Below are 15,117 nucleotides of genomic sequence, written 5' to 3'. Positions count from 1 at the left end.
CAATAATATTGTATGTTGGTGAAATCCTCACCATTCTTCTAGACTCTTCCACCAACTTGAACTTTGTTAGAATTCTCTAGCATATGCATGGATCTTTCTTTGTGTATGGGCCGGATCAATTGTCTTGGGCCAAGACAAGGTTACATTTCAACATTCTCCATTTTTATTCTTAGCATGAGCTTATTGTGCAAGGCCACCGATGAAGAAAGAAAGGTATGAATCATTTGTATAAAAAACAATAGGCTTCAATTTGCTTGATTACGTTGATGCTCTGTTTTTTTTTAACTTGATAAAAATTTAAACGCGACGACAAGGATGATGCAGGTCTATATAGTGTACATGGGTTCCCTTCCTGATGGAGATCCGGCGTACTCACCGTTGGCTCACCACCTTAGTATTCTACACAGTGTCGTTGAGGATAGATAGTCTTTCTAGATCTTTACCTTTTCATTTCGATTGTTGCTGTAACTTATAAGCTAGTTCTCATGCTCTCTCTCTCTCCCTCCCCCCCCCCCCTCCCCCTCCTCTCTCTCTCCCTCCCCCCCCCCTCCCCCTCCTCTCTCTCTCCCTCCCCCCCCCCCTCCCCCTCCTCTCTCTCTCCCTCCCCCCCCCCCCTCCCCCTCCTCTCTCTCTCTCTCTCTCTCTCTCTCTCTCTCTCTCTCTCTCTCTCTCAGTTCACCGGAAAATTTATTGGTAAGGAGTTACAAAAGGAGTTTCAACGGATTTGCTGCCAACCTCACTGACATGGAAAAAGATAAACTTGCGAGTATGTGCTCTTTGATTCTTTATTATTGCATTAAAAAGAGCATATAATATGGTTTTCTTTGAGAATGACAGGTTTGTAAACCGCGAATTTGCAGATATGAAGGAAGTAGTCTCTATCTTTCCAAGCAGAACGCTTCAACTTCAAACAACAAGATCGTGGGACTTCATGGGTTTAACTGAGGAAATCAGTCGAAATTCTTCAATTGTTGAGAGTGATATTATTGTCGGTGTGTTTGACACTGGCATTTGGCCTGAATCTGATAGCTTTAAGGACGAAGGTCTCGGTCCTCCTCCTAAGGGATGGAAAGGTGTTTGTGACGGTGGCAAAAATTTCACTTGCAACAAGTATGTTCCCTCAATTATCATCGCTTATTTAGTAATAGTACAGGCTCATTCAAACCACCTCATTTTTTAGATTTGTTGCTTTAAAGTGTAGTGAAAATTCCTCCAAAAAGAATGATGAAACTATACATAAATTGAGAAAATGAAAAGTCCCGTACAAAAATATGGCATAGTTGTTTGGGCCACAAATAAAAACAAGGCCTGTTATGTGGTATTTCCATTTTTATATACGCAAAAGTCGTATGACTTCGGCCCACCAACTTTGAAGCACAAAATCAAGGCTTGGACGATCATCTCATTTTACTCTAAAACTTGCTAAAACTTTATTGCTTTTTAACATTTCTAGTCAATTTACATTACAAGTTATGTAGCTCGGTCTAGATTTTGCTTTTGTGAATGATTATAATCTTGACTTCATCTGAAATAGTAGAAACAGGTTTAGTAGCTCGGTCTAGATTTTACTTTTGTGAACGTTTATAATCTTGACTTCATCTGAAATAATTACACTTCGTTTCTTGTTTTAGTTTCTATTTCGCTTTCATTTACTTTATAGGCAAGCATACACGTCTACTTTCTCTTTCTCTTGAGCCATCTTGTGGCATTGAGACAAAAAGCTACACTCGGGACAAATACGCATTGAACTCAGTCTAGATTCCGTTCGAGTTTTGACACCGAAATTAATGCTTATTTTTCAGCAAGCTCATTGGAGCTCGACATTATGGATACGAGTCTGCAAGGGATGAAATCGGTCATGGAACTCACACTGCCTCAACTGTGGCAGGCAATGCTGTTAAGGATGTAAATTTTTATGGACTAGCAAACGGTACTGCAAGAGGAGGCGTTCCTGCTGCGAAAATTGCAGCACATCAAGTCTGTATTCCATGCTGCCAAGATCACACTTTACTGGCTGCTTTTGATGATGCTATTGCTGATGGAGTTAACATCATTACAATTTCACTTGGACAATTAGATCCGATTAATTTGGATGAGGATGTCATTGCAATTGGTGATTTTCATGCAATGAAGAAAGGGATACTGACTTCACAGGCTCTAGGCAATTTGGGTCTTGGTATTGCTTCTGTGTCAAGTGTAGCACCATGGATATTGACAGTTGCGGCAAGTAACACAGATCGCTACTTTGTTGACAAGATTGTTCTTGCAAGTGGAACCACCCTTGTCGTACGTCTCTTCAACTTCCTTTATCCTCAGAAATTAATTTATTTTTTATTTTAGTGCGTTTTAATCATCTTATAAAACAGGGTAATTCAACTAACACTTTCGTATTAAATGGAACAAGTTTTCCTCTGATATATGGAAAAGATGCTGGAACGAAAAATTGCACTGCAGAAGATGCACGGTAATTCTTGTGTCCGTTTCTTTTTAATTGCAGAAATTATAACCTGAATTGTTAACATAAAATTGCTTTACAGAAATTGTGAAGAAGGATGCTTGGATAGTGATTTGGTTAAGGGAAAGATAGTGGTATGCGATGAGATACAAGGAGATAGAGCGGCTTACAAATCTGGAGCACTTGGTTCAGTTACACTTAATGAAGTTGGATATAACGTTTCTCTTGTTCCCTTATTGGCCTCAACAACGTTAATGAAGGAAGAGTATAATTTGGTCAGGTCCTACATGAACTCCACTAGGTATAGATTCTTTTCGATACTCATAAGGGGATTGTCTCAACAAATTTTCTCTTTAAGTTTACTTATGCTTGTATTATTTACAGGGATCCTCAAGCAAACATATTTAAAAGTGAAGTCATAAAAGAACCTGGTGCACCTACAGTCGCTTACTTCTCTTCGCGTGGACCGAATCTAATTTTACCTGATATAATTAAGGTAATGTTTCATGCCACCTTTCATTATCTGTCATAAAATTTCAGTGATGCATGTGGTAATAACAATTACATTCCACTGTGGTTTCAGCCAGATATAACTGCCCCAGGGGTAGATATCTTGACTACGTATCCACCTGAACTTCCTATTACAGTCCCACAAGACAAGAGGCGTGCAAACTACAATATACTATACGGAACCTCCATGTCTTGCCCCCACGCTGCTGGTGCATCTGCATATGTTAAAGCATTCCACCCTGAATGGTCTCCAGCGGCCATCAAATCATCTCTTCTGACTACCGGTATTATCCGCAAAACAGCTGCTAATTGATTAGTCACACATTTTCTTTCGCTAACTTTTTTTGGTCTCATGTAGCTTGGTCCAAGAACCATACCAACAACAACATTTCTACTGGTGCATTTGCTTATGGATCGGGGCATATAAATCCTGTAAATGCTATAAACCCAGGGCTCGTGTATGAAGCTTCTGAAGAAGATTACATAAACTTGTTATGCACAATCTATGATGAAGGCAAAGTTAGACAAATATCAGGAGATAAAAACAGCACATGCCCTATAGGTTCTGCTAAAGGATCTGCAAAGGATCACAATTACCCTTCAATGAGAGCTAAAGTTGAACCAACCAATCCCTTTTCAGTTAATTTTCATAGAAGGGTTAAAAATGTAGGCCTTGCAAACTCCACTTACAAGGCCAAAATCTTCTTGAATTCGAAAGTAGATATCAAAGTAGTGCCTGAACTTCTTTCGTTCAAGTCCTTAAATGAGGAGAAGGATTTTGACGTGACCGTTGTTGGAAGCGGCTTGCCAGATCAATCACAAGTATCTGGATCACTGGTTTGGTCTGACGGGGTTCACAGTGTTAGAAGTCCGATTGTTGTATATGCATATATTCAACAGAAGCAACAGAACATGGTTTCATGAGCAATGATATATTTACATTTTGAAAGGGTTTTAGATGAATGGAAATAAAAGAAACTAAATTTACTGAAGTCCGTTTGCATTTTTTACCCTTTTGTGCTCTCAACATTGGATTCTACAAGAATATATAGTATCGAGGATGAACAAATCGTCATATATAATGATTATGAGGAGAAAATGTAACATTTCGGGATACTTTCAGACCATTAACTTCGGTGGCCTTGAAAAATATTAATTGTGTTATGCAGTTACTTTCATTATATATGACGATTTGTTCATCCTCGATACTATATATTCTTGTAGAATCCAATGTTGAGAGCACAAAAAATGAAGAAAAAAAAAAGGGTGTCTAAGGTAATAAAATGGACCATCAAATATAAGAGAAATTGGCTGCGAACATCAAGGACTTCGGCATACTACTGCCGAACATTTTATGTAGGCCACCACCCATAGTTTCTCATAGGGGTGGGAAAAAATACCGAAAATCCCGAACCGTACCGAAAAAAATCCCTAACCAAAAATCCCGAAAATTTTGGTACTGATCCCGACCTTTTCGGTATGGGAATCAGTCTCACAATCTAATTTTTTCGGTAATCCCAAACCAAACAGAAGTTAAAATATATATAGTTTTAGATATTATAAACCATTGGATTGGTAGAGAATTAATCTTAGCCATTCATTCAAAATGAAACTCAACCTCACCTTCCCCTTCACTCTCTGACCTCTCCGCCAAACTCTCTGACCTCACCTCACCTTCACTTCCTTCCCTACCGACTCCTGTACTCCTTTTAGTTCAAACCCACAAATCTCTCTCTCTCTCTCTCTCTTTCTCTCTCTCTCCCCCTTACCTTCACACTACATCCAGACTCCAGTCTTCCATTTTCTTTTTGCATTTGACAACTTCCTCTGCATTCAATAATCAATACAACCACCTCCGCTTCCTTCTACTTCTCTCTTCATTAAGATAATATTCTTGTCTTCATCTGGTAATCTTGATGTGGTAAAGTCTGTTTGTGGCTTCAATTCGTTTTTAATTTGGGAATTTGAATTCTAGGGTTTTGGATTTGGGGGTTTTCAATTTCATTTGAATTCTAGGGTTTTGTGTTTCCCACAACATTGCTAGCAAGGCAAGTTCAAAGAAATTCATTTTTTTTTTATCAATTCACGATATTAATTTTTGGAATTTTTAACCACGAAGTCTTCATAAAACTGGATTAGATTTGTTTTATTGGCAAGATACCATCCATATTTGAATTCTATGTTTCTTACAGTCCTCTCTCTTTCTTTACAGGCATGAGAGAAAATTTAGGCCAGTGATTTTGGTTTCTTGCCTTGGAGATTCTGGGGGAGGATAGTTTTCTTTATTTTTCAATGAATGTTGTAATAGCATAATGTTTTGCCAAGACTTTCTCTGAATTCGTGTGTGTATTTGCTACTTTAGCTAAACTGTTTAGCTGTAAGCCAAGTTTCTACGATTGTTTTGACACATGAGCCCAAAACTATTTCGGGATTCCGATTTGTCCCGAAATCCTGAAATTATTTTGGGATTTCCGAAAATTGGGATTTCAAAAAATTTGGTTTGGAATTGGTCTTGAAATTGGGATTCTTGAAAACTTCGGTTTGAGAATCGGAATAAGGATTTCGGTTTGGTATTCCATACCGAACTAGCCCTAGTTTCTCTCATCCAACAAAACTCATTATTTTTCAATTTTTTCAGCCCAAATGCTACATAATACTTTCAAATGTTTAATCCAAAACCAAAGAGTGTGGACTTCAATTAGGTTTATTATTAAAGGGATAATTTTGGAGGAATGGCTAGGTGAGGAGAAATAATAGTTCCAATTCTAAAATTTTGTTGGCGGAAAGAGATTGTTAGGTGGGAAGAGATAAAAGTTGGGCGCGAGTATAAATGACACGCCCCGATCCCGATATTCCCCGAATATCAGGATAGGCACGTGCTGGCCGACATCCGAGGGTGACAAAAGCCATTTATTGAGTGCAATGCGGAAAACAAGGAATAGATAAAACTTATAATTGTAAAAGAATAAGGAATATGCATTTAAGGAACGTGTTCAGAGCATATGACTAATTAGAACACCGAAAGAAATAATATAAAATTGAATGAAACAAAGGATGGATCCTACACCGAAAGGACTCGAAGATACCGATGCGGAAGTGCCTGGATGCCGGGATCGTATGCCTCGATTCTAAGTTCTGAAGGGGGCGCAAAACAAACATGAGTGGACCAAGTTGATATAGATATAATAAAATAGTTATCAACATACTAACCCCCAGGGTTTATGAAAACACATATATATCATGATAAACATAGGTTTTTAGAAACCTAGCATGCCGTGCAATATCTCAAATCATAACTTTTATATATAATAATCACTAGTGATTTGTCCGATAACCCCCAGGCCCCATGCCGGCTCCCCGTCTCTGAGCAGACAGTCAGAGGAAAATACACTTCAGGCCTCATGCCGGCTCCCTGTCCCTGTGCTAAATAGCCAGAGGAAACACACTCCAGGCCCTATGCCAACACCAAACCGTTGTCCGGGACGGACCGGAATCTATCCCTACGTCCCATAGCGGAAATGACCACTAGGTAAGTACAAAACCATTGAACATATATATATTGAAAAACAACTTCATAGTATAAAGTCATCCATCATCTATATTATAAAGAGGTGTTCGAAACATGTTCTAAATATCATATCGTCATCCATCGGATATTCTATAAGAACATGGGTTATAGGAAAAATAGTAATAATTCAAACTAACTTTAGTAAGCATGTTATCTCAAAGCGTTTCATAAAACGTAATCATTAAATCATGCCTTTCATGTATGCATTTCTACTATTAAAACATGCATTTTTAGAAGGGATCAACTCACAGATACTTAGCAACCGAAGAGCCATGCAAACTAGCAATCACGAAAACGTCACAAATATTGCCCCTAAGCACATAAAGGGTCCAATTAATAAAACTATATAATAGCAATTGAATTTGGGAAAACGAATGTCGGAAACGGATTCAGAACATCGAATTACCCTAAGAAGGGTCCCGGTTAAATTTCATAAAAGCTAATAGAATATTCCGTAACGAAATATTCCACAAAAGGATTTGAGCCGGCTAGGGTTTAGGGTTGGAAGGGTTAAAGGGTTTAAGCTTAGACTTTTAGGTGAGTTGAGTTTAGGTTTCTAAACTAAAAGAGTTTAGGACTTTAACATATAAGGCCCAATGGCCTTTAAAACCAAAATAAATAAAACAAAAAACAAAAAAAGGTTGGAGGATTCTAGGCCCAAAGGCCTAAATAAAAACAAGGGTTTGGGGTTTAAAAAGCACGGGCCCTAGGCCCTCACAGTAATGGCCCAAAGGCCTATAATTAAACAAAATAAAGATAAATGGGTTTGGGTTTAAACGGGCCTAAGCCCTGGGTTTGGCACGACCCAAAGGCCCTGGGTAAAAATGGTTGGGTAACCCGGCCCAAAGGCCTGGGTTGAGGGTGGTTTTCAGGCCACCCTTTGGCTGGTTTGGTAGTTGATTTTCCACGGCTCATAACTTCTTTGTTACTCATCCAAATCAAGTGATCCAAACATGAAAGGTTGTAGTACTCAATGAGATGAAGAGATTGATACTCTGCACGCCGGCCAACTCGTCGTTGTTTGGCCGGAAAACGCCTCGAAAGGGGCGGTGCTTGTCGGAAAACTGGATTTTGGCTGGAGGTTTTGGGAATTTTCAAAGCTTCATAACTTCTTCGTTACCTAACCAAATTGAGTGATTCAAAAGCCAAAATGTAACTAGAAATGTGGAGAAGAGAATCATACCAAGTGGGGATCGAGTGATGACCGGAGTTGGCTGAAAAATGACCTGAAAGATGGCCAAACGACCACCGTTTATCACCGGAATCTGAGGAAGTCTCCCCAACGTTTTTCTTCGTAGTTTCGATGACCAAACACATAGATACAATCAGAAATGAATTATGAGGATAAAAAGAGGGAGGTTTAGAGTGTTATCAGAGCTTACCCACGTCGGACGTGATACAAACTCGCCGAAGTTTGTTTAGGGACGAAGATGCATAGTGGCAGTGCCACTGTTGGAGCATCACACCTTCAGGTCCTGATTTCAACGTCTCTATGCTCAGGTGGTACGGGTTGTGGTTGGTGACTGGGTGTGTGTGCGTGTTCGACGGGAAGATGAGAGAATAAAGAGAGAGACTCGGGGGAAAAAAAAGAGGAAAAAGGAAGAGAGAGTGAGGGAGGGAAGGAGTGAGACCGAGAGAGAGAAATGAAGGGCTTGGACCCGGGGGACAACAAACAAAGGCGGGCCCTTTGGCACACCTATTAAGATCCAAAAATAATTTTAAAAGCAAGATAAACTCAAACTTAGTGAAATTACAATTTAAATTAGGGGTGGATGTAACAATAAACTTCTCATTTTTTTTAGTTAAATGATAGTATTAATGGATTAAATAATTTACTATTAGGGGGAGCAGAATCGGTGAGAATTGAATTCACAACCAAGATGCATATGTATGATTTCTTTCTGCCACTAGAAAAGCACCATCTACATAAACTCCCCAGTTTGACAATATATATATATATATATATATATATATATATATATATATATATATATATATATAAACTCCCCATTTTTTCATCCATTCTGGCTCACAATAAGTAAGAAAATTGATTTTTTTTTTTTTTGAAAATAGACAAAAGTAACCCTATCGGTTTTTTTTTTAATTTTATTTGTTTGAGTAAACGATATTATTTAAACTAAATAGGTGGAAGAATGAGCTAAGGCTCATATTGGGTTAGCCATAATAATATGGTCTGAATTCGTATTTGGTGAGAATCTAATATAAGACATCTCAATTACAAGTGAAGATGAATATCACTAGATCGTAGTACTAAGTGGCAAAGTAACCCTTTTGTTTTTATCAAATAAAAGTAACCCTATATCGTTTCTAGCTAATAACACCATTTGGCGGTGCGATGATCATATCAAAAGTTCAAAACTTTCTCACTACAAGGTTTCAAACCCTTCCTCCTTTAATCATTGTTTCTTCGCATGTATTTCAATGTTGAAATAGGGCTTACTAGGTTTTAAGGAGGCACCCATTCTAGGTTGATCATATCCTTATGAGCTCTTCTACTTGCGTTCAAAAGACGTATAGTTTTGACTTAATGCAACTTCTCACTTTTCCCCTTGACTATGGGGTTTTCTCCCACCTTGGGTTTTACCATAGCAAGGTTTTGTGAGTTTTACTTTTTATGCATTCTTCCGCTGATTTGAGAATCGCATTCGCTCATTGTGTCGACGACTTCATCAACTATACTTGCTTCATCACTAAAGACCTGATCCGCCATTTACTTGAGTATTTACACACTCAAGGGGGAATGTTGCAGTCCTATTAGATTAGGAATATGATTGTGTAAATCCTAGTATATCTTGGAATATCTCTTATATTCCTATTAGGAGTAGATTACCTATTAAATGTTGTAATCCTAAAGGAAAAAGTTTTCACCCATCCTACTACTATAAATAAAGGCACAATGGGGTGGAATAGAACACATCCACAATTACACATCTCTCTCATTCTCTCTACCTATTGCCGCACCCCTCTTTCTATGGCATCCATAGTTGTTCAGTAAATTATGCGTACAACAATATATAGTTTTTGTTCCAATTTGTTGTGTATTGGGAAGGACACTAATGTAATTATCATTACTTATTGGTTTTGAATTTGGGTGTTCAAAGAACTTAATATTTGTTTTAGTTTGTGTAAAGAACAGAGGCCTAATGGCATGTTGTTGGTTGAATGCTATATGAGAATACAAGCCAAACCTTTGGGGTTATTTTAAGTAATAAAAATGTTGATGCATCAAATACATTTAATGCACACTCCTAAATGCAGTCTTCATGTTGGACAAGGATTGTCTGTCCTCCACTTCTGGTGCCCTCCCCGTGCCCTCCTGTTTTGTGTGGTCACGGTTAAGCCACGTCAACATTTTTATATTATTTTTTTATATATATAATACGACAAAAATGAATAGTAATATAAAATGTTAACATGGCTTAATCGTGATCACACAAACAAGAGGGCACGATGAGGGCACCAGAAGTGGAGGGCAGACAATCCTTGTCCCTTCATGTTTCCATCGAAACACTATGCATCTAAATCCTATACTCAATTCATAAAGGTAGCCCCATTAATTAATGGAATATAATTGCAACATGCATAATTAGTTGATATCAACCATGTATATCTCACACAACTAAGAATGCAGGGCCAAAACCATAGTACACTTACATAGGTGTTATTTCCTATTTGCATTTTGATAAGTCTCATGTTTTAACAATCATCCAGCATCCCACTCATGGCATGATTGTTTGTGGGATAAAACAACCCATGACACAACTGAAGACTAATTCTACAGAACCCATGACACAAAACAATCTAAAATTAACATATTGCAGTAACAACATTCCAACAAAAGTAAGAAGACCAGAAAAATGATCTATTAAAGTAATTTAGTTCCATCATGCATAAATCAAGGTAGTCACATAAGGCTGGTATGTACGGTAATCCAACACACACTACTACAAAAAGAGATATCAGTGGCGCTATAAAAGCAACAAAAAACACCAATTAATGTCGAATTTTTGGTAAAAATCCGACATTAAGTCGTGCAATGTCGCATAGTGAAAGTGACGCCAATACTACCGTCACAAAAGGGTATTGGCGTCGCTTATCCCCCTTAATCCGCCACCAAGAAGGAAAGTATTATAAAATAAAAAAGAACAACAACGTCGCTTAAAAGCGACATCGGTACTTACGTCGCTTAAAAGCGACATCTAAATCTGATATGATAGCGGTCAAAACTGACATTAACTAACAAAAAAATAATTAAAATATCACACTTATTGTCGGTCCAAACCGACATCACCTCATTTAAATAAATAAAATAATCTAGCTACTGTCAGTTGTAACCGACATTAGCTTCAATCTCAATAAATAAAATACTTAGCTGATGTCACCCATAAGCGACACCAAATATATTAATAATAAAAAAATATTTTTCGTTTTTAATTAATAATTATTAGTCCAAAAGTAATTTTGTAGTTAAATGTTTGTTAATTAAAGGATAAACACTTTTGGACTCAAGCCTGACAGCCTGGGATTACCATCATGTGTACAAAATCAAAAACCCAAATGGTAAATAATAAAAACAAATAAACCTGCAATTCACATCCTCACTGAAAGTCCTTGTGTTCATTCCCTTCTACTCGATTATAACCAAAAAAAAAAACACACACACACACACGCACACAAACAAACAGATTAACCCCCAAAAAATGGGTTAGCAAATCAGGAAGGAGAAGAGGAAAAACTGAAAAGTTTGTTAAAATTTCTACTGGAAATCCTTCTCAGCTGCATTTAAGAACACACAATGTTATAATACACAGCTCCAAGCAAACCCATATCTTAGAAATTAATGCACTATAACACCAGATACCATCTTATCATAGCCTTCAATCAACTTGGAATGATCAGCACTGCTTCTATTCCTCTCCTTCCCCACTTTACCTTTGCTTCTATCTGAACCTTTCTCCCTCGGTAACGAGCTCCGACTTTTCCTCCGCTCCTTTCTCCGATCCCGAGGCGACGGACTCCGACTCCGGCTTCTCCATCTCCGTCGTCTACCTCCATCGGAATCGCTCTCAGACCTCATCATCCTCCTCTCTCTATCCCTATCCCTATATCTTTCTCTATACTTCTCTCTACTCCTACTTCTCCGCCTCGAATGCCTCTCTCTGCTCCTGCTCTGCTTCCTCGAATGCCTATTCTCTCTCTCCGAAACCCTAGCCGGTTGCCTATTCTCCCTTTCCTCCGCAGTGTCGGCCTTCTTCCACTTCAACTTGTTATGCTTGCTACTGGATTTTGAACGTTACTGTCAGAACGTTCGTATTGAAGTTTCTCATAAAATTTCTAAAAGATTTGGTGAAGGAGAAGAAATGGACGATCGGATGAAATGGGGAAGGAGAAGAAGAAAGATTGAAATTGGGGGAGAAATGAAAGCACGGACGAAATGGGAAAGAAAGGTGTTTAAATATGGGTATTTAGTTGGCGTCGGTTTAAACCGACATGGATTGACTGACATCGAATTAAAAATTACTGGTGTCAAATTAAATGTACATGGCGTCGGTTAAAACCGACGCCAACCTGACACACTTTTCTACCCAGTCAACTTTCTGACACTATTTAATAAAAGTACTGCGTTGGTTTAAATAAATGTTGGTGTCGGTCTTAACCGACACCAACTTCTGACATACTTCACATAACGTCGGTTGAACGAAACTTTTGTCGCATTAAATATGATAGTGTCGGTTAAAACCGACACTAAGTTTACCAAGCAGGAAACTTCTCGCCTAATATTTCATCGAATTCGTCCTTTCCCGCCTAATATTTCATTGAATTCGTCCTTTCCCGCCTAGAGTTTCCCACCTAATATTTCATCCAATTCATCCATTTCCCGCCTAATATTTAACCCAAAGAAAAAAAATAACCAGCTTTTTCTTTTTTGTGTTATCTCATATAACATTTTAAAATTTTAATAAATAAAATTTAACTTCAATAAAATATGTAATAAAAAACATAAATATAATTTTATTATAAAATATCATCACATGCTAATTGAAACATAGTCTAATTAATAATTACAATATATAAAATAATTAATATATTTATTCCAAGTCATCATTTGAATCGAATTCATTAAGTATAACATAAGATTTGTGGTATCCATTAGTGTAAATATTTTAAATTGAAGATCGAATCTTTCATTGTATTCATATAGGGTCAAGGAGTGTAGCTATAAAAAATCATCAAAATCGGAGTTAAAATAACCGTTAAATCGTGGTTTTTCTTTTATAACCGTCGAAAAGTTTTGTCCTGTTACTTAACCTCTGAATGTTTGTTTTTTGCGATTTTTGGCGTATGCGATCTCGAAGCATATACAAATAAGTTTGGCGGTTGGATCATTGAAATTAGTTTCATAGGATGCGTACCTCATCAAAACGATAGATTCACTAACACTTAGAGTTTATTTATACTTTCATTAAGTATAACCAAGGTTTTAAATATCGATAATATCGACGATATTTCGTCGATATTATCGGATTTTTGCTTTACCGATATTTTAATAGGTATCCAAGAAGTTTTCGTTAAAATATCGCGATATTATCGATAATATCGCGATATTACCGATAATACCACGAAATACTTCAAAAATACTTATAATACTGAAAATATTAAACTATCAATAACAGATACCACATCAGATCTTAGCCAAAAGACTGAGAAAAGAGCGCCTTGGAATGTGGGTTTTATAGAGCAGTTTGCTTGCTCACTTCCAGTGCACAGCCGATGTGGGATGCAAACTACCTTTTATAGGATTGTTTGCTTGCTCAATTCTATGCACAGCCGATGTGGGACAGTCAGTCAAAAGGGTTTTGAATTGTTGCGGTGTGGGTGAGATAAAAAGTTCTCATCTTTCTATTATATAACTTCTGCAACCCCTTTTTTTTTTTTTTAAATAACATTATTTATATTATAAAGATAGAAAATAAGCTAAACGGTAACTACTAGAAGCAAAGTTCTTTTTTCCTCATCTTACTGCATGGATGTAAGAAAAGTTTCAAATCGGAGAGTTAATTAAGAAATTCCTCACAAAGTTTATTAGGAGTTGTGTCATAACCCTTATTGCCAATTAATTTTGGGGTTGAAACCTTAGTTTTCTTCATGGATCTGGAGCATATATGCTTGCATATTAAAGGAAGTTGAGGTTCCACTATAAAAAGTTATTACAAATAGTTACCGCACCCAATACTACATGTATGTTTGGGTGAGAGACTCCCAAACTACAAGGCATGCATTTTAGGCAAATGAAGAAGAAATCTGTCTCACAAAGTTAAATAGGAGGAATTAGAAATGTATCACATGAACATTACAAAGATATGTAAAAGAAATTTGTTAATGACTCATTTTAAGCAATCATTTGCAAATCCCTCTTGCATTTCTAATCTCGCATATCTATCTTTTTGTGATTCATTTCTTCATGACTATGTCTAAATTCTCCTAAAATGCATAGTCATTTCTTCATGACTATATTTAAATCATGCTCTCCAATATGATTAAAATGAGGGGGGTAACCATGTCTAAATTGAACACATTGAACGGGGGGTAACCATTTCTAAATTAATAAAGAAATGAATCACATTGAGGGGAATTTTACATTGAGACGTGGTTACATCCCTCACTCATGTCTAAATTAATAAAGAAATGAATCACATTGAACAAAATGAGGGGGGTAACCATGCTCTCCAATAATTCGCATATCTATCTTTTTGTTTTAGAGCGTTCAATGTGATTCATTTTTTTTGTTTCTCACTCACTCATGTTTAAATCTTGTCGAGTTGCATATATTTAGTTGTACAAATGAGCATTAAATTGTTAATATCATGCAATGTATAAAGTGTAAAATATTGTACTAATTCATTATATATAAATGATTATGGTGTGTTTAAACTTCTTTTATTAATTACTACATATTTTCTACACTCACAATGTTTGTCAGCTCGCTATATAATCAACTTGATAATGTTAAATCCATCATGCAATGCATTTCCTTCCAATTTTTTTTGATAAACTAATAGATATTTGACTAAATAAACATCCTGCAAAGTTTCAATAAAAATTTCCAAGTTTTTCTTACAATTTCCGTGGTTTCCATGTAATTTTTATCGATATCGATATTATCCCGATATTTCCATCGATATTTCCGTGTTTTCGGACTACCGATATTTCCGATATTACCGATATTTTCTTCCTTGAGTATAACATAAGATTTGTGGTATCCACTAGTGCAAATATTTTAAATTTAAGATCAAGTTCATTCATTGTATTGATATAAGGTCAAGTAGTGTGGCTGTAAAAAATCATCAAAATCGGAGTTAAAATAACCGTTAAATCGTGATTTTTCGTTTATAACCATTCAAAAGTTTTGTCCCGTTACTTGATCTCTGAATTTTTTTTTTTTACGATTTTTGGCGTATGCGATCTCGAAGAATATACAAACAAGTTTGACGGTTGGATCGTTGAAACTAGTTTTGTAGAATGCATATCCCATTAAAACAATAGATTTATTAACACTTACAAG

At 36.8% G+C, this 15,117-nt stretch overlaps 2 protein-coding genes across 2 annotated transcripts; one reads left to right on the top strand and one right to left on the bottom strand.

Moving 5' to 3' along the window:
• The first annotated feature begins 315 nt into the window (after window positions 1-315).
• LOC126615509 (subtilisin-like protease SBT4.4) lies at window positions 316-3,889 on the top strand. The gene is made up of 9 exons (XM_050283328.1): window positions 316-425; window positions 675-766; window positions 861-1,110; window positions 1,803-2,286; window positions 2,367-2,464; window positions 2,538-2,756; window positions 2,840-2,951; window positions 3,039-3,249; window positions 3,324-3,889. The coding sequence occupies exons 1-9, from the start codon at window positions 316-318 to the stop codon at window positions 3,887-3,889; spliced, it is 2,142 nt and encodes a 713-aa protein (XP_050139285.1).
• A 7,378-nt stretch (window positions 3,890-11,267) lies between these two features.
• On the bottom strand, window positions 11,268-13,580 carry LOC126615508 (uncharacterized). Its single transcript, XM_050283327.1, has 3 exons — window positions 13,576-13,580; window positions 11,416-11,833; window positions 11,268-11,330 (listed from the first exon to the last, which is right to left on the bottom strand). The coding sequence occupies exons 1-3, from the start codon at window positions 13,578-13,580 to the stop codon at window positions 11,268-11,270; spliced, it is 486 nt and encodes a 161-aa protein (XP_050139284.1).
• Between the last annotated feature and the right edge of the window lie 1,537 nt (window positions 13,581-15,117).

The sequence above is a fragment of the Malus sylvestris genome, chromosome 3 (genome assembly GCF_916048215.2).
Source record: "Malus sylvestris chromosome 3, drMalSylv7.2, whole genome shotgun sequence".
NCBI lineage: Eukaryota > Viridiplantae > Streptophyta > Magnoliopsida > Rosales > Rosaceae > Malus > Malus sylvestris.
Note: the sequence above shows the minus strand (reverse complement) of the source record. Positions and strands in the feature narration are given on the sequence as shown.

Excerpts from the sequence above, each read along its gene's own strand:
- LOC126615509 (XM_050283328.1), top strand. The coding sequence starts at position 316 with ATGATGCAGGTCTATATAGTGTACATGGGTTCCCTTCCTGATGGAGAT. Across the intron at positions 767-860 it reads GGAAAAAGATAAACTTGCGA|ATATGAAGGAAGTAGTCTCT; the intron begins GTATGTGCTCTT and ends GCGAATTTGCAG. Across the intron at positions 2,465-2,537 it reads TGCACTGCAGAAGATGCACG|AAATTGTGAAGAAGGATGCT; the intron begins GTAATTCTTGTG and ends ATTGCTTTACAG.
- LOC126615508 (XM_050283327.1), bottom strand. Across the intron at positions 11,331-11,415 it reads TTGAAGGCTATGATAAGATG|CTGAGAAGGATTTCCAGTAG; the intron begins GTATCTGGTGTT and ends TCTTAAATGCAG.